This window comes from Antennarius striatus, chromosome 6 (assembly GCF_040054535.1).
Source record: "Antennarius striatus isolate MH-2024 chromosome 6, ASM4005453v1, whole genome shotgun sequence".
NCBI lineage: Eukaryota > Metazoa > Chordata > Actinopteri > Lophiiformes > Antennariidae > Antennarius > Antennarius striatus.
The window spans coordinates 1,797,114-1,815,579 of NC_090781.1; the positions used below are offsets into that span (position 1 = coordinate 1,797,114).

General features: G+C 45.8%; 1 protein-coding gene across 1 annotated transcript in view; it reads right to left on the minus strand.

The window, feature by feature from the left end:
• LOC137596708 (seizure protein 6-like) overlaps positions 1 to 18,466 on the minus strand; it is a 108,817-nt gene that overhangs the window by 2,987 nt on the left and 87,364 nt on the right. The window contains exons 8-13 of the mRNA XM_068317420.1: positions 16,334 to 16,528; positions 15,662 to 15,800; positions 8,775 to 8,971; positions 6,249 to 6,443; positions 5,489 to 5,680; positions 3,072 to 3,266 (exon numbers count right to left, since the gene is read on the minus strand). Coding sequence (XP_068173521.1) covers positions 3,072 to 3,266; positions 5,489 to 5,680; positions 6,249 to 6,443; positions 8,775 to 8,971; positions 15,662 to 15,800; positions 16,334 to 16,528 — 1,113 coding nt within the window. The remainder of the gene's footprint in view (positions 1 to 3,071; positions 3,267 to 5,488; positions 5,681 to 6,248; positions 6,444 to 8,774; positions 8,972 to 15,661; positions 15,801 to 16,333; positions 16,529 to 18,466) is intronic.

Consider the following 18,466-nt stretch of genomic DNA (forward strand, 5'->3'; position numbering starts at 1 on the left):
TCATGAAGGCAAAAACTTGGGTCTGGGGCAGAGTTTGGGGAGGCCATGGAGGAGGATTATCGATCACTCTCGAACAAATTCTGGTAAACCATTCGGCGCCTCAGGAGGGGAAAGCGGTACACAGCCAACACTGTTTACAGTAGAGGTGAAGAGCTGCTGACCTCGGCTGAGGATAATGTTGGGCAGTGGAAAGAATACTTAGAGGATCTCCTCAATCCCGCTACCATGTTTTATACACAAGAAGCAGAGGCTGAGGTCTCAGAGGTGGACTCGTCCATCACCCAAGCTGAGATGCCAAACTCCTTGGTGGCAAAGCACCGGGGGTGGATGAGATTCGACCCGAGTAGATATATAGATAGATATATACTTTAATAATACCAAGAGAAATTCAGGGTGACATCTGCTCAGAGTACCTCAAGTCTCTGGATGTGCAGGGACTGTCATGGTTGATACGTCTCTGTAACATCACATGGCAGTCGGGGACAGTACCTCTGGATTAGCAGACCGTGGCAGTGGTCCCTCTTTTCAAAAAGGGGGACTGGAGGGTGTGTTCCAGTTACAGGGGGATCATACTCCTCTGCCTCCGGGGAACAGTCTATTCCAGGGTACTGCAGAGGAGGATTAGACCTACAGTCGAACTGCAGATTCAGGAGGAACAATGCAGTTTTCTTTTCGGTCATGGAACACAGGACCAGCTCTACACTCTCCATCAAGTGCTCTATGGTTCATGGGAGTTTGCCCAACCAGTCCACATGTGTTTTGTGGATCTGGAGAAGGCATTCGATCGTGTCCCTTGTGATTTTTTTGTGGGAAGTACTTCGGGAGTCTGGGGTTCAGGGCCCTTTGCTGAGGGCTGTCCAGTCCCTATATGACAGAAGCCAGAGCTTGGTTTGCATTGCTGGCAGTAAGTCAAACCTGTTCCAGGTGCATGTTGGACTCTGGCAGGACTGCCCTCTATCACCGGTTCTGTTCATAATCTTTATGGACAGAATTTCTAGGCGCAGCTGGGATCTGGAGGGAGTCCAGTTTGGGGACCAAAGAATTTAATCTCTGCTTTTTGCAGACAATGTTGTCCTGCTGGCTTCATCAAACCTGGACCTTCAGCTGCACTGGGACGGTTTGCAGCTGAGTGTGACGCGAGTGGGATGAGGATCAGCACCTCTAAATCCAAGGCCATGGTTCTTAACTGGAAAAGGGTGGTGTGCCCTCTTCAGGTCGGTGCCCTCTTCAGGTCGGTGCCCTCTTCAGGTCGGTGGAGAGTCTTTACTCCAAGTTTTAGGATCTTGGGATATTGTTCACAAGTGAGGGAAGGATGGAACGTGAGATTAACAGACGGATCAGTGCAGCTTCCGCAGTGATGCGGTCGCTGTATAGGTCTGTGGTGGTGAAGAAGGAGCTGAGTTGCAAGACGAAGCTCTCGATTTAACGGTCAGTCTACTAGCTAATCTCACCTATGGTCATGAGCTTTGGGTCGTGACCAAAAGGACAAGATCCCGGATACAAGCGGCTGAAATGAGTTTCCTCCGTAGAGTGGGGGGGCACACCCTTGAAGATAGGGTGACGAGCTCAGTCACCAGGGAGGAGCTCAGAGTAGAGCTGCTGCTCCTCCGCCTCTAGCGGAGCCAGCTGAGGTGGCTCGGGCATCTGTTCAGGATGCCTCCTGGACGCCTCCCTGGGGAGGTGTTCCGGGCATGTCCCACCAGGAGGAGACCTCGGGGAAGACCTAGGACATGCTGGAGGGACTATGTCTCTCAGCTGGCCTGGGAACACCTCGGAATCCCCCCGGAGGAGCGGGAAGAGGTGTCTGGAGATAGGGAAGTATTGGCATCCCTCCTGGGACTGTTGCCCCTGCGGCCCGGCCCCAGATAAGCGATTGAAGACGGATGGATAAATGGATGGATGGATAGATGGATGGAACATAACAAGTTCATTATTTCACAGTGCAACGTCGTCGTGCATGGAGCGTCCCCGCCTCTTGCCTGCAAGTCAGCTGTGTTAGGCTCCAGCAACCCCGTGACCCGCCATAAGCAGAACAAGCGGTAGAAAATGAATGAACAAGTTCTTCATCTTCTTGCGCCAAAACCTGATAAAATGTAAAATTGTCCCATCACTTGTCTTTTCCAGTGAGCCTCAAACCACTCTGGTAACCATAGTGATGGTGTGCTTGTGTCATGTGGAGGGGAAGCTAAGGGTTCATGTTCATGGTGCTTGTTGTAACCTGGGTGTCAGTCAGAATCTGATTTTAGGTTGATGTCTTACTTTTGAATTTGACTTTTTGGTTGGACTGTCCCTTTGAAGCTTTGGTTCCTGACATTTCATCACAGTGAGAGATCGCAGGCTAACAACAACAGGGAGCTAGGCTAATGTAGTGTGATGAAACATGGGATGTTACCGGAGAGGAAAGACCAAACATGGGGGTTTTTTTCTTGTGTTCATGAAGTATATTGATCTGTTGGCTGTTGGGCATCATCCCTACATTACCTCCGTCTGCTAACCTATACGTCTCAGTGAGGATGACGACGAATGGAAGCTAGGACACTAAAAACTGTGCTTACCTGATATATATATATATTTATTCTCTTATCTATTCTCTATTAATATTTGTTTTCAGCTCTTCATTCTTAAATTTTCCTCATTCTGACATTTGCGGTTTTCTTCTAGAGCAGAACAACTATAACAAAAACCAATTCCCCCCTTGAGATCAATTAAGTGTGTATCATTATAGCACTCTACTTATACTCATAAGATAGTATTTTTCCAGATTCTAGGAGTTGGTGGGGTTAAGGGGGACCACTATGTAAATGTAAAGACCTGAAAAAAATGTGATTTTCAGAATTGGACCCCTTTAAGTGACAACATCCTGGATTGGTGGAACTAAAGGCTAATTTACAGGATGTTATCTTCTGAAAATGATATAAGGTGTTCAATAAGTTAACGACACACTCATGCACCTAATTTGTTTTGGTATTTCAAGTTCTCTTAAATAAGCTGACTCAGCAGTAGAATCTCGTTCTCTCAGTCTGTGGACACCAGAACTAAATCTGACCTGACCGCAAGCTGCGGTTGCTCACCTTTGCAGACAGGGGGCAGACCACTCCACTGTGATGGGTGTCCAGGGACACAGTGGAGAGCAGGTTCTCCCAGCAGCTGATGGCCAGCCAGACAGGAGTAGTGGAGGGTCTCTCCAGACTGGAAGTGAGGTTTGTGGGAGCTGGGCACCCCGTAGGTGGGGGTTCCTGGGTGGGAGCAGGGCTCGAAGGTCTCGGCTGGAGTGAGGAGGACAGACATGTCAGGACCCTGAAGGACACGAGTCTCTTTAAGGCATCCCACGGAATCCTGAACAATCAGAGCTGCAACCATCTTATAGTAGTATTTATCTTTATATTTTATTTGAATACTTGTGTCCCCCAATGATTTGGTGTGTCATCTGGGGTGTACCCTGCCTTTCAACAGTAGCCTGCTGGGGGTGTGTGCTGTCATTCCAAGTCGACGGTGGCTGTGTGGTGTCTGTCCTGTCGGTGTTATGGGTGAGGGTGAGGTGTGTCACCACATTGCATGCACCACCAGGACACCCCTGAGGGCTTGCCGTCTATCTTTGTGCACACTGGAATCTCAGAGGGTATTTAATAAGTTTTTGTCTATTGCAGTAACACCCCTAAGGGCACTTTATCATGTTTTCATAACTGAAGGGTCGCTGTAGAGGGCAGACTGTGTGATGAACTGCCCTCTAGGGTTCCTCTTCCTGAAACTACAAACAATCAGAGCAGTTTCCAGGCTGTGTCAAAAAGTAGTGGTCATCCAAAGCTCTGACTGAGAGCACATCTCTGACAATAAAACCGGAACAAACATGTTTGTCCTCTGAAGTTTCTTTACTTACTGGAAGAAACCGTGGAATTGGAAAATAGTCTGAAGACTGTTCTACAATTGGTCAGTTTATCCACTAGGGGCCCCCAGAGGGGATTTTTTCTTGCTTTAACTCACAGATCATAAAATTTATTTGATATTAAAGTCGAGATGCCAACTGCAACAACAATCAGCCTAGAAGGATATGAAATAACACCTTGGAGCTTCTAGAGTCTTTCTAGAACACAAAGTGAATATCTTGAAAACAAACTATATTCAGATTGAAAGTACGTCAGTGCAACATCCCGCAACACCCCTGAATTCAAAATTTTACCCTGACCTACTTGCATAAGTCAAAGATCCAAGCTAGTGCTCTGACCTACTGTCATTGATGAAAGCACTAGCTTTGATCTATGGTCTTACACTGGCAACCGTCTTTCTATCTTTATCCGGTTCCTGAGTGTACAGAAGTTGAAATTTGACCCTATTCTACTTTTGTCAAGGTCAAGGTCATCATCTCATTTTCCTCCCCTTTGCTGTCTGAGTAATGTGCTCTTTGTTTTATCTTTCTATTTACAACGGTTGTGAAGATATTTGCTGGACTAACGGACGGGCGGACAATGGACGGACGAACACTGACAATACATCACCTCTTTGAAGCGGGACGTAATCAGACTAGAAGTGTATGAAATAACACCCTGGAGCTTCTAGAGTCTTTTTAGAACGCAAAGTGAATATCTTGAAAATAAACTACAGTATATACATTCAGATTGAAAGTATGTCAGTTACATCTCAGAGACAGTTCCACTTCCCCTTCCACAACTTGACAGGTTGTCCTCCTTAGCTGCTGAAGTTCAGGACAGTTTTTTGAGTTAACTTGTCCTTTTCTTGATCACATAATTGTCTTTTCCTCTTGATCCTCCTCTCATGCATAACAATGACCCGCCTTATCTTGTAAGTAATTTCCGTTGTCCGGTTAAATTAATCGTTAGTCAGCCCCGACATACAATATGTCTCCACAAAGAAGGTAGATGAGTAGGAGACGCTCATGCAAATGAGGTTAATGCCTTCAAGGCTGTTTGAAGAGGAAATTATTTTTTAATCAGGCGGATGCAGTTGTCAGCTATAATGGAAACAAAGGTGTGTCAGGAGGAAAAGCTACCGAAGCTGCTGCTGACAGTTCCATTAAAATAACTAAATAAATAACATATTCTCATCACAATCACCAATGAAACGTTGGTGTTTGGTTTCCATACGCTGGGGTTAAAACTACCAGACTTTGTACACAAAAGGCTGATTCTCCTCGGATTCTACTGACAAACGAAAAATCCAAGAGATGGAAACCAGTCCACCTGACAGGATGGAGAACATGGTCTGGTGGTGTGTGCTGGGCTGGTCTGGACAAAAGGATGCTAAAAGCCCTGCTGCAGGTTTGGCGAAGGAGCTTGTCATCAACAATTTGCGTGCAGAACATCCGTCAGAGCCGTTGCACATGAACTGAAGGTTCACGTCTCTACCATGAGTCTACTTCAATGCCAACACATCCCATCGTCCCCACCTGCAAGATCCTAGTGGGTGATGGTTAGCTCATCTCTTGAGGTTCTACTCTGCGTTTTTAGGTTGGACAGGAGGAACCCGTACTCACGCAGGCATCTCGGCAGCTTCTGGTTCCACCTGGGGCCTGAGGACCCCCGGTTGAAGCAGGTCAGTAAGCTGTTTCCAGACAGCGTGAAGCCTTTGTTGCAGACGTACTGGATGGTGGAACCCACGGTGAAGTGAGGACCTGACAGAACCCGCCGGCTGTGCTCCACCTTCCCAGGGTCGGCGCAGGACACCACTGGATGGACAGAGAAGGTTGGTGTCTGTCCCAGATGTTCGTCTCTTTACTCAAGCCACCATCTCATGCAATGTTTAGCGTTATCATGACATGGAGGACAGAAACCACTGAGGTATGATGGGAAAATTAATCTGCAAACACTTCATAATAATGTTTTAAGCAGGTACCACTGATATACCGTGAAATAAAAAGCTTTATTTAATATTGAGCATCAATACTGCGGGTAGCACTGCTCTAATGTGTGAACACCACCCCTCCCCTCTGCTGATCAGCTGACTAATCACAGGCTGTGTTCCTGACCTGCCAGCCAATAAATGAGTTTAAACCATTAGTGAAGGTGAGACCTGCCTGTCATTGGTTCTCCCGGGGATCGCTGCCGATAATATAATTAGTGCTGTCGCTAATGATGATTATTACTTCACTCCATCCATCAATTACTAATCTGATATATGATCTGTGACGCGGGCTGCCTGAACTGCTACCTGAAATGCTACCTGTGTGCATCACTGGATGATTTACATACACACACTCCTCCTCCTCCCCTTCTTCCTCCTGTCTTTGTACTCACCCCTCTCACAGGTGGGCAGGTCGCCGCTCCAGGTCAGGTCCCACTGGCACATGAGCAGCTCGGCGCCCAGCACCTGGTAACCGGGGTAACACTGGTAGGTCACCACGGTGCCCTGGACCAACTCCGGGTGGGACGTACTCTTCCAGCCGTTAGAAATCTCTGGAAGCTCGGGACAGGTGTCATTACGAGGTACTTCTGCAAAACGTGTGTGTGTGTGTGTGTGTGTGTGTGTGTGTGTGTGTGTGTGTGTGTGTGTGTGTGTGTGTGTGTGTGGTGTATTTTGGGGGACAAGAAAAGAGAAACCAGAACAGATGCTCATGAATTTATCAGGACATTTCTTGGAGGTAATTCTGCTCCCCTGAGGATGATCCCTGATTAGTACGCCAGTTATTAGTCCTATCCACCTCAGAGGATCAACGCTTTCTGTTCTGGATCCTTCTCAGAGACACCCTGAGGCCAAAGTGTCACACTTTCCACAATAAGTGAGTCGTTCTAGGACATTCTGTACACTACTTAATAAATGTATTAATTTATTCACAATTTACGTGACTTTACGTGAATTTACGTGATTACTACACAAATACACACATGCATCAACATATTTTTTAGAATTGTAAAATGTATTTTATTGTGTGTAACAAATCCACATACGTTATATTAACATGGTAACTTTAATTTAATTATATGCCATTTTTAAATAGTCTGTCTCTAAATTTCTGACACTTATCGAGTCATAAAATTACTATGAATGAATTAATGGCCAGAGATGATTGCATTTGTAGGAATGTAAATCATATTCTCTACAAATAACACTTAAATGACTCTGATTCTGTAAAATGTTCTATCAGTGCTTTCTTAAGTTGGCAGTTACTCATGTAGATGTATTTTTATTGAAGCTTAAAACCAGGGCAAAGCTATGTAGCATTGTACTCCAACACCTGAGAAAAGACAAGTTGTGAGAGTCTCATTAGAACCAACACACACAGTGATTCCACCGCTCCATTCTAAGAACAACACTGTCTGGATTCCACCAGCAGCATTGAAGAGGAGCAGCCAATGAAAGCTCTCCATCAATCTGGATTCTGTATGCAGCCTGTCCTTACCTTCTGAATGCATCAGCTCGTATCAGATAACGTGTGCTGGTTACTGGAGCGCTGCTGCGCCCATGGAAACGCCCTGCTCACACACACTAGGGACCCAGGCTTACTGCTTCCAATTTTAGGTCCCTTCCTAGGAAAAAATACATTCCCTCTTCCTCTCATTTATTCTGCTAACGTCTCCAACCCACTCCCTTCATTCTCTGTAGATAGAAACCAATGTGAAATTCAAGTTGCTGATGCATCAGATTAGTATTAGAGTACATTAGGCCATCTTACTGCCACCACAAGACAATCAGAAACTGAAAAGGGGTGGGGGGTCAGCAGAGCACTGACAATAATGTTCCAAAGGCCTAAATCTACATCGACCCCCAAACAGAAACTCTGTATCCAGACACTTCCATCAACTCCTCTGTGGGGTACCAATGTGCTCTCAGGCCAACTGAGAGATATAATCTACCAGGGAGTCCTGGGTCTGCCCCTGGAAGTCTTCCCAGATGGACATGCCTGGAACACCTTCCCACAAGGTGCCCAGGGTGACCAGACGCTTGGACCACCTCTGCTGGCTCCTCGTCGTAAAGGAGCAGCAGCTCCACCTTGAGTCACTCCTGGATGTCTGAGCTCTTCACCCTACCTCTAAGGCTGAGCCCAAAACAAAACTCATTCCAGCTTGTGCTCATGATCTTACCCTTTTGATCATCGTCCAGAGCTCATGACCATTGGTGATTGTTGGAATGTAGACAGGGCAATAAATGGAGAGTTTCACCTGGTGGCTCATTTCTCTCTTTACCATCACAGACTGGGAGAGTGACCGCATCACTGTGGACGACGCATCAATCTACCCATCTATACCCTGTTCCATTTTTTCCCTCTCATGTTAATAAGACCCAAAGATACTTGAACTCCTCCAGGACTTTTGTCCTACCCGGAGTGGGCAGTCCATGAGAAACATGGTCTCAGACGTAGAGGTGCTGATCCTCATGCCAGTTGTCTCAGCTGCAAACAGAACCCAAAGTGAGTTGAAGGTCACTGTTCAATGAGGCCAGTAGAATGTCATCTGCAGAAAGCAGATGTGTTAGCTTCCATAGTCTCACCATAGAAGCTGACACGTACAGTTCTGGGTCTACACACAGCTCTGTTTGTAGAACCAGAGGTGAAGCCGACAAATGTAATTGGTACTTGTCAATCTAAGCGCAAGCTAGAGTTCCTTACCCACCAGAGGGGTAGCATTCCATTTCTGTTTTGAGTGTCTGTTAACCAGGGATTGGACTGCCAAGGCACCTGACTTTTACTGCTGTCCACACAGCACTGGACTTCCTCTGGGTGGTGGGCCCACCGGAGGAAACGTAACCGGTCCCTTCTTTAATCACCAACTTTACTACAGTTGTACTTGTCTCAGATCCCCGATGAGTTCTGAATCTTGACTTACCAAAGAAGTGGACGATGAATCCGTTGCCGTAGCCGTAAACATTTGTGGCCGGGTCGGACTGGAACTGGATGGTGACATCTGCCGTGGAGGTGTACAGTTTAAAGCGGGGCTTTGATCCACCATACTGACCCAGGACTTTAGCTGTAAGGTCGTCCCCGTCATAAAAGGTCACCAGGTCATTCTTCCCAATGTTCAACCTGAAACAGGGAACACATGCAGAGTAGTCAGGGTGTGTTTTCCAACCAAACCTGTCAAACAGCACCTGCGCACACTGCCCTCATACGTATGAGAGTCCTAGAAGAACATCCCATTAACGCCAAGCTTCACTGTGAGCTCTTGCATTTGTAACTTGACAGTAATTGCCCAAAGAGGGCCACCATGACATCAGCTCAAACCCAAGGTCACTTATTAGTGACTATTTCATCATTCATGGGGGCAGAGTTACTTATTTCCCTGCAGGGATCGTGGTCAGGTTAATAAAGTGGTATCAACAAGGTGAGGTCTAATGGTTCACACAATCCTCCTCACGAGAAACAAACGACAACAAAACGTCAGTCATCTCTGCTCATGGTTTATTAGAGCCTATGTTAGCATTGTGTTAGCATCAACCTCTGCTGGGTGCCGTAATTATGACTGGAATAAAGAGCGCAGTAGTGATTAGTTTGGGTTGTGATTACATATATCAAACACACACAAAGTGGAGGCATCAGAGTACTTCCTGGAGTCGTGCTGTGGGTGGGGATACACGTACCAGTGAAAATCACTTTCATGTAAACTAAAAGCTGTCATAAGACAATGGCTCCATTGTGTCAAACAGATTACATGGGACAGAGGTCAAACTTTAAGTACAATAACCAATAGAATCCTGTGTGAAGACTGTGACATACCATGGTCTGATGTTTCTGGTGTTTTAGCATGTCGTGTTAGCATGTCGTCTTTCTTCATTGGTACCAGGACAATACAAACTACAAACTAATGAACACGTGTCAGTTAGCTGAAGGAAGTTTTGTAAAGTTATTCATTATCTGTGCGCATAGAGAAAAGAAGAGTTAGTATTCCGTTTCATTGATTACCATTTCTTTCACTTTTTGTGTGGGTGGTTTCTTGCCCTCTACCACCACCAGAGTGTTGAGTTAACAGACTTTGTCTAGTCACGCTGAAACACCAGGAGGAAGTCTCAGTCGACATCGTTAGCGGCTCTGCTCGGTCTCAGAAGACGTTAGAGTTCAAACTGGTTTTAACTGCTGAGTAGTTCTCTCCTGATGACTGAGCTGGTTTTCATGAGTCAAACTTTTCCTCGCTTTGTGAACCGCCTGAATGAATTACAGATTTTACTGTGCACCAATTTATATTTGACAATTTGAAATCTACGGAGTATCGTTACGTGAGACTGTTATTCTAGCCAACAGTTTAGTAAGGTTCAATTGTACCGCACCAAAGGTCATCAGACAAGAGCAGAACGTCTTTTCAGCTAACACACATCGTTTAAAGTCACTTCCTTTCTTAGTTGTTAATGCATTTCCTGTCTTACAAGAACCAAGAGACCAGTGGAAGCAGCACCCACACTGCAGTAATTCAACTTTGACAAATACATTTTCATCAAATTTAATGTCCTAACTTGTGTCTGATGTTATTTTTCTTTATTTATTGATAGTTTGATGCTTGATTGATGGAGTTCTGTGGATTTAATAACCTGACAAATTAAAAGGATTTATGTTAGAACAGAGAAACAAACAAACATGTTTTTTCTGTCTAACTGTAACGTTTGGAACTTGAGTTAGAAATAAATTCAGAGTTATTTAACATTAAGGATTAGTTACATTTACTTTACATTACATTGAGTTACATTTAGTTACATTTATTAGTTACTTCTGGCCCTTTGAGGACAGCCATGAGGCTGATGTGGCCCTCAGTGGAAATGAGTTTGACACCTTTGCTATAGAGTATTTATGAATCATTATAACATTATGTAATAACACACACTGATAACAGACACACACGCAGCAGCATTGTAGTTCCACCCATCCTTTTTCTTATAGACGGATGATCACAACTGTTTCGTCTACAGCTGCTAATCCACCTCGTGGGTCACAGGTCGGCTGTAGCCTAGACTATAATAAACATAAATTGCTTATTTTATGAAGGTTTCACATTGACAAATTGCACAATAATCATGACACTGACAGCCACTAAGGATTGGATGGAAGAATTAAATGAAGCAGTGACATGCTTTTTGCTGTTTGCTAATTTATCCCTAGCAGCTCCTGATAAGACTAATTAGCCAAGAGGAAACAGAGCTATTAATCACTATGGGAAAGCTGGAAAAGTCTCAAGAGATATGCATTGAAATTGGTCCTGTGATGAGCTGGGGTCACGTCCGGGGTGTACCAGCGCTGGACATTGTCTCGTACTCTGATGTCTCCGTCAGAGCTGTGCTTCACCTGGACCTTCCTTCCATAGATCAGATCCTGCTGCTTCGTGACTGCTGCTGGGGTAGTTGGATTCAGGAGTTCCTCAAAGTGTTTCTTCCACCGACCTACAATGTCCTCAGCGGAGATCAACAGGCTCCATCCTTGCTGTGTACAGCTTGGATGGTCCCCCGTTTCCCCCTCCTGAGGTGTCGGACAGTCCTCCAGAACAACTTTGGTGCCGTCCAAAAGTCCTTCTCCATGGCCTCTCCAAACTCCCCCCACACCCTCTGTTTTGCCTCCATCACAGCCGAGGCTGCAGTCCTTCTGGCCTGTCGGTACCCTGCAACTGCTTCAGGAGTCCCCAGGGACAGCATGCCCCTGAAGGCCTCCTTCTTCAGTCGGACGGCTTCCCTGACCACCGGGGTCCACCACGGTGTTTGAGGGTTACCGCACCTTGAGGCACCCAAGACCTTGAGACCACAGCTCTCAGCTGCAGCTTAAGCAATGGAAGCTATGAACATCGACCATTTAGCTTTCATGTCCCCAGCCTCCACAGGGAGGGGTCATCTCCTTTAGAGATGCAAGAGAAGCTCCTTCAGGGGTAGGAGCAGAAGGTCTCATTGAGTTTTCCTCCAAACATTTCAAGTTCACCCGCACTACTCAGTTTGGGCTTACCAGGTCTATCCAAAGGTTTTCTCCGCCAACGGACCCAACTCACCACCGGGTGGTCATCAGGTGTCAGCCCAGGGGGACAACGGAGCCCCTAAAGAGGTCCTGTGAAGGACCTCATTTAGGAATCCCAAGAAGGCCGAATAGTCTAAGCTGATATTTGGTGCGTACGCACAAACAACAGTCAGAGTTTTCCCTCCCAAAGCCTTAAGGCGTAGGGAGGCGACCCTCTCGCCCATCGGGGTAAACTCCAACACAGCGGTGCTCAGATGTGGGCAACGCAAACACAATGTCAACACCATCACACACTCTTCATGTCATTATTTTCTATTTTTATCGCTGTTGCCAGACGGCAAAGGGGTTAACTTTGTGTCCCGACTCACCAGGATGACCAAACACACCAGGCGTGTCAGTCATGGTTGTTACATTACTAACACTACTTGTTCTACCCCACACACCCAGATAACCCTCAGAAATCATGAACACAGCATCAGCATCCAACCAATCAGAGCGAGCGCTCCCTGTGGTGTTGGACCTTCACACAGTCACAGGTAAGTTCTGCTTCTATTGGCTGATATGTTGGTGCGTTGCTTTTGTCTGCCAGGGTGGGGCTGTGCATTTATCACTTCCAAAAGGTATGAGATCATATCTGTGGTTGTGTTTGGAGGAGAACCATATTATTTGAATCGTTGTATATCATATATGGTGTGTGATATATTTCATGTTAAATGTGTGATAATATATAACAGTTATTGCTAGTCAAACATCAGTATTTTGCAGTGCAATGTTTGATATTTTATGGAATCATTTATCTTACTTCCCTCACCTTCACTCCCACCACACCAACCTCCTCTTCCTCCCTCCTCATATGAAGGCCATCCATAAAAGTCATTTGATACACTCTGGTGATAATGTTCCTCCTGCCATTAAGGAGATGAAGTCAGAGATGAGTGTGTGTGCGGGTGTGTGTGTGCCTTGTTACAGGCGTCATATATCTCTGTACACTGTCTCCCCAAAGGGCTCAGAGGGAGCAGCTGCTATTGATAAGCTTCATTTGGATGCTCACACACCTGCCGGCATATGTTCACGCAGTCAGGAGTTCGGGCTCCACTAGAGGGCGGCGCTGTGGAAACGACTCTCTCCTCTCTCCTCTTCCCAATGTAGAGTTACTTTTGGGGTGCCAGTAGCACCAGTCACACACCAGTAACATTTCACATGTCCCCACTGCCTTAGTGCATTTTATGTATTTTGGTGTTGTAATGAACGTTAAAGCCATTCAGAGCATTTATATTTAAGTCAGTGTATAACGTAGTCATAGAATACTGTGTAAGCACTGAATAAATGGAGGATGTTAGATGGATGTGTTCAACAGCGCTCCCACACCCCCACTGTGTGGAACGCACCCCCTGGCTTTCACCTGACCTGTGACCTGTGTGGAAGTTGCAGTCTGCATGTAAGGCGCCGGCGGCGGTTTGTGTTCAGGAGTTAGCGTGACCTTCAACACATGAGACCACAGACAGCAGAAGGTCTGAAATCCAGAAGAGTGGAGGTGTGTTCCCTGAGCCTCGGCTCTTAGTGCACAGAGACGGGGATTCAGGAAGGACGTCATCGGTGTAGGAAACGTAAAACGTTAGACTGACCGGTTGAAGCCTGAGGTCACAGATCAACGCTTCATTGTTTCCAGGTTTCATCATCAGTTCAACTTTCTTTTATTTTAGGTCTCTGTTGATCTTCCTGATCTGTTTGAGAAACTGTCCGTGAAAGATGAGATGAAGGGATTCTGGTTGGTCTGTTCTCTGATTCACCTCGAACGCATCACCGACACTGGTCTAACTCTGTAACTACACTGGTCTAACTCTGTAACTACACTGGTCTAACTCTGTAACTACACTGGTCTAACTCTTTAACTACACTGGTCTAACTCTTTAACTACACTGGTCTAACTCTTTAACTTCACTGGTCTAACTCTTTAACTACACTGGTCTAACTCTTTAACTACACTGGTCTAACTCTTTAACTACACTGGTCTAACGGTTTAACTACACTGGTCTAACTCTAACTACACTGGTCTAACTCTTTAACTACACTGGTCTAACTCTTTAACTACACTGGTCTAACTCTTTAACTACACTGGTCTAACTCTTTAACTACACTGGTCTAACGGTTTAACTACACTGGTCTAACTCTAACTACACTGGTCTAACTCTTTAACTACACTGGTCTAACTCTTTAACTACACTGGTCTAACGCTTTAACTACACTGGTCTAACTCTTTAACTACACTGGTCTAACTCTTTAACTACACTGGTCTAACTCTTTAACTACACTGGTCTAACTCTTTAACTACACTGGTCTAACTCGCTGTGAGGAGGGGCTCAGCCTCAGAGAGCTGTCATCATGTTGGCTGTGCCTTCAGGGGACGGTGACTTCTGTTTGGGCTGATTCAGAGATTGATCGACAGGCCCCGCCCCCCATGTCCACCTGATTGGTTTTCACCCAATCAGCTTTAGGGTAATGAAGGGAGTGAACACACGGTACGAACACATTCAAATGTTTCATGTGGAACAAAGTTTTCATGTGAACTCGATCTGGACGACTCCGTTAACCAAGAAAAGCCATTTTTCACTTTCATTATTATGTTAATATCAGATTATTTTAAGATGATAAACAAACGAATTATATTTTTTTAGTAAAGCACAGAAAAATGTCTCCTCGTCTTCAGCTGGTTCTTCGTCATTGTTGGTCCCGGGGGGGCTGCTACGGGCTAATAATTTATTACATGTTTTATCACGATTTATAGTACAATAATATGATATTATGTGTTTTTAACAGTATGTTTGTAATTTTACGATTCCAGTATTTGTGACGGACTGACGTAAACTGGATTTTTATTTTTCCCTGTATTATTTTGAAAACTGACATATAAGTCACTCAAACTATGTAAACTCAGGTTTACCTGTCGACAGGAACCACCCCGCCCTGAACGAGGACCCCCATCACTCTGCTCCCTCCCTCTCTAAAAGTTGATCAGATCCATGAAACTGATCAATCATCATTGCTCCTCCTCTCCGTGTGGCTCCTTCATTTGGATTGAAGTGTTTTTGACCTGCTGGAGGTGTGTGTGTGTGTGTGTGTGTGTGTGTGTGTGTGTGTGTGTGTGTGTGTGTGTGTGTGTGTGTGTGTGTGTGTGTGTGTGTGTGTGTGTGTGTGTGTGTGTGTGTGTGTGTGACATGAACTCGTGCTGTTGGGAGAGAGAGCTCAGGAAACACATGCGATGCAAATGAACTTTCCTTAATTTGCTTGCGAACGACAAATGATTTTCTCCGGCTGACTGAGTGATGGGGAGGCGACGGGGGTGGGGGGTGGGGGGGTGGGGGGTCGTTCCGTATCCTCACCTCGGTACCACAATCACAGCAAACACACACTCCCATGCTGTACACACAGCAGCCATTACAGGAGTGGGGGAGGAATGGATGGGATTAGTGTGTGTGTGTGTGTGTGTGTGTGTGTGTGTGTGTGTGTGTGTGTGTGTGTGTGTGTGTGTGTGTGTGATCTAATTAGTTTTCTCTGCTGCAGCTGATTAACCCCTGTCTGCGTGACGTTACACGTCTCCTCACCAGCCGGTGCTCCTCCATCAGCGGCGTCTCGTGTTCTCGTGTGTTTTACACGTCAAGGTGAGGCGGCTCGAACAAACTCCGTGGTGCCGTTTGGATGACGACTCACACACACCCAGGAGTGTGTGTGTGTGTGTGTGTGTGTGTGGTGTGTTCACGTCTCAAAGGCGACGGGTGGGGGGGGGGTACTCACACTTGGATGTCCAGCATGACCCTCTTGTCCTCCTCCACGTGGATCCCCCAGATGCAGTCCTGGCCCTGGTCGTACGCCTCGGGCCAGTTGGGGGACAGGACCACGCCCGCCGAGTCGGTGATCTCACCGCTGCAAACAGCTGCAGGTGTGAAGGAATGGAAGGGGGGGGGGTTGATTTAAAATACATTTAGGCTTCATTTTAATTTCCATCTTTGAAAAACTTGAAAACTTGACCAGATTTGGGGTGCAGTATTTTCTGCACCTTGAGGCGCATTGAAGGCACACCTTAAATTAATGGCCTATTTTAACTCTTACAGCCCTGACCTATTTTGGCCGTTTTTTGGTACTTTTGATATTTGTGGTTTAATATGAGTATGGAGAGGGTTCATAAACGTTTAAATTACCATAAATAATAAGATAAATAGTTGAGATATCGTGGAATTCGTTAACCACGAGGAATGACGGCGCACTGAATGCTAAACTTTTCAGATTGTCAACTCTAAATATGAACAACCATATACAAACCCCACAAGACTGTGTTTTACCATGAAGACACCCACACTCATGGGTTCTCTTTAGAACCATGTCAGTAACACATTTCACAACATCTAAAGGGGACAAGTTGAATTCAGCACACATGTGGATCACACACACGTGACCTCTCCTACGAACCTCTGCAGGCCGGCTCCGTCTCGTTCCACTGGGGGCTCCGGGGGTCCATACATTCAATGGTGACGGACCCCTGCTCCAGAGTGTAGCCGGGGTCACAGGCGAACTCCACCACAGCCCCCACCGCCCAGCTGGGGTCGCTGCTGGTCATGTTCCCGTACTTCACAAAGGGCTGGTAGCAGTGGCCTGCAGCGAAGGCTGGGGGACAGGAGACGGGTTACATCATTGGCTGCTTCATCAGTGACATCACAGAGACTCCACCTCTGTGGGTACAACTACAGGTGAGGCGTGTAACTCAGCGCCGACGCCGTGATTGTAGAGCTTGGACGCATTTCCCCTGAAGCCTGCCAGCATTAAATCAGACATTGTAGGAGATGACTTCCCATGATGCACTGCCACAAGAGGCAGGAGGGAGGAACGACGAGAACCCAAATGTCTCAGGCACTTTTAAAGTCTTTATTATCATAATTATGGCCTATAAATAACAGAAGAGAGCAAACACATCTCAAAATATGAGAATATTTCATGAAAATCATTATTTATCAATCAATCAATCAATCAATCAATCAACCTTTATTTATACAATAATCCCTCGCGTTTTTGCGCTTCAAGATGCCCGGTTTCACTACATGCGGATTTTTAGTAGGAAGTCACATGATGCTGTAGGTGTGATGTGTGAGACAGGTGTGATGTGTGAGACAGGTGTGATGTGTGAGACAGGTGTGATGTGTGAGACAGGTGTGATGTGTGAGACAGGTGTGATGTGTGAGACAGGTGTGATGTCATCGTGTTGCTCAGCTCATTTTTCCTGCTTCAAACACAAAATGTTCTCTCGCTGTGGAACACAGCCCGCCCACTGATAGTTACTATGGAAACAATAATCAATACTGTTCATTCCACCTCCCAGCTGATCAGTGCGTTTGGGATTGTTGTAAACTAAACACACACACACACACACACACACACACACACACACACACACACACACACACACACACACACACACACAAGGTTTTGAGGAGTGTTCAGAAACGTTAAAATACCCTAAATAATAAGATAAATAGTTTGTCGCTATTTCGCGTAATTTTGTTTTTCACGGGTGGTTCCTGGAACGCATTAACCGCGAGTAACGAGGGATCACTGTTATATAATATGATGTTAATATTAAAACCTACAGGACTGTAGGTTTTGACGTTTTCCTCATGTGTATTTGTGGAAACGTGTCATTGAAGAAACACTGAATGTCCCCTTTGAAAAAGATGAGTCGGCAGATATCTCCTATACTTTATGGTGGAGGACGATGACACATCCAGGACATGTGACTCACACTTTACGATTTATATAGGGCCAACTGCAATAAGTATAACATTTAAGGTGAATTAATGAATTCCAGAAAGGTGCAAATTGTTCTTAATAGACACGTTTTTGAAGACAGAAATGGCCGAATGGATGTTCAGGACGGAGGTTGGCCGTTCATCAGCGCAGGAAGCGGTTCATCAGGATGAAGGAGGGACCATCAAATTTGTTAAAGACGAGCTGAACTGCATTAATTTCTGTTAATGGCCGTAATGAGATCCGCTGCTCCCGCTGGACCTAATCCCATTTGTGGTGGTGAAGTGAAGGCCCAGACAGATTATGGTGATTGTATTTCCAAGTGGTCCTCGAGGACATGAGAAGAGCTGCCTCTTTGAGGGTGAGTGATGAGATAAATGTGACGACCCAAGATAAGCCAGGAGAAGTGGTGTCTCAGCTGTCAGAGCAGAAGAACCGACGTTCCTTCAGATCTACAGCGAAGGAACACGTTCATCCTTTCTTTACTTCAGTAGTTTTATGCTGTATTGTATTCTGTGTTAGTATGTATTCTGTGTTAGCAGCGGGAGTGGCCCCTTTAAGAAGGTTGTCATGTGACAAAGGCAAGCATCTGTCCGTGGGCCTCAATATCTTTGATTGAATATGGTTAAAATCACTTCCGTTCTGAAAGCTCTATCAACACTTCCCTCCCCATTCGCGTTCATGTGCGTTTTGTTTCAAATGCGCCGCATGAAAGCGCGCTACCGCTATCGACCGCCATAGTCTGCAACTTTTTTTTAACTCTCAGTAACTTTGTTACGTATGTCGCTCTTGTTCTTCTCATGC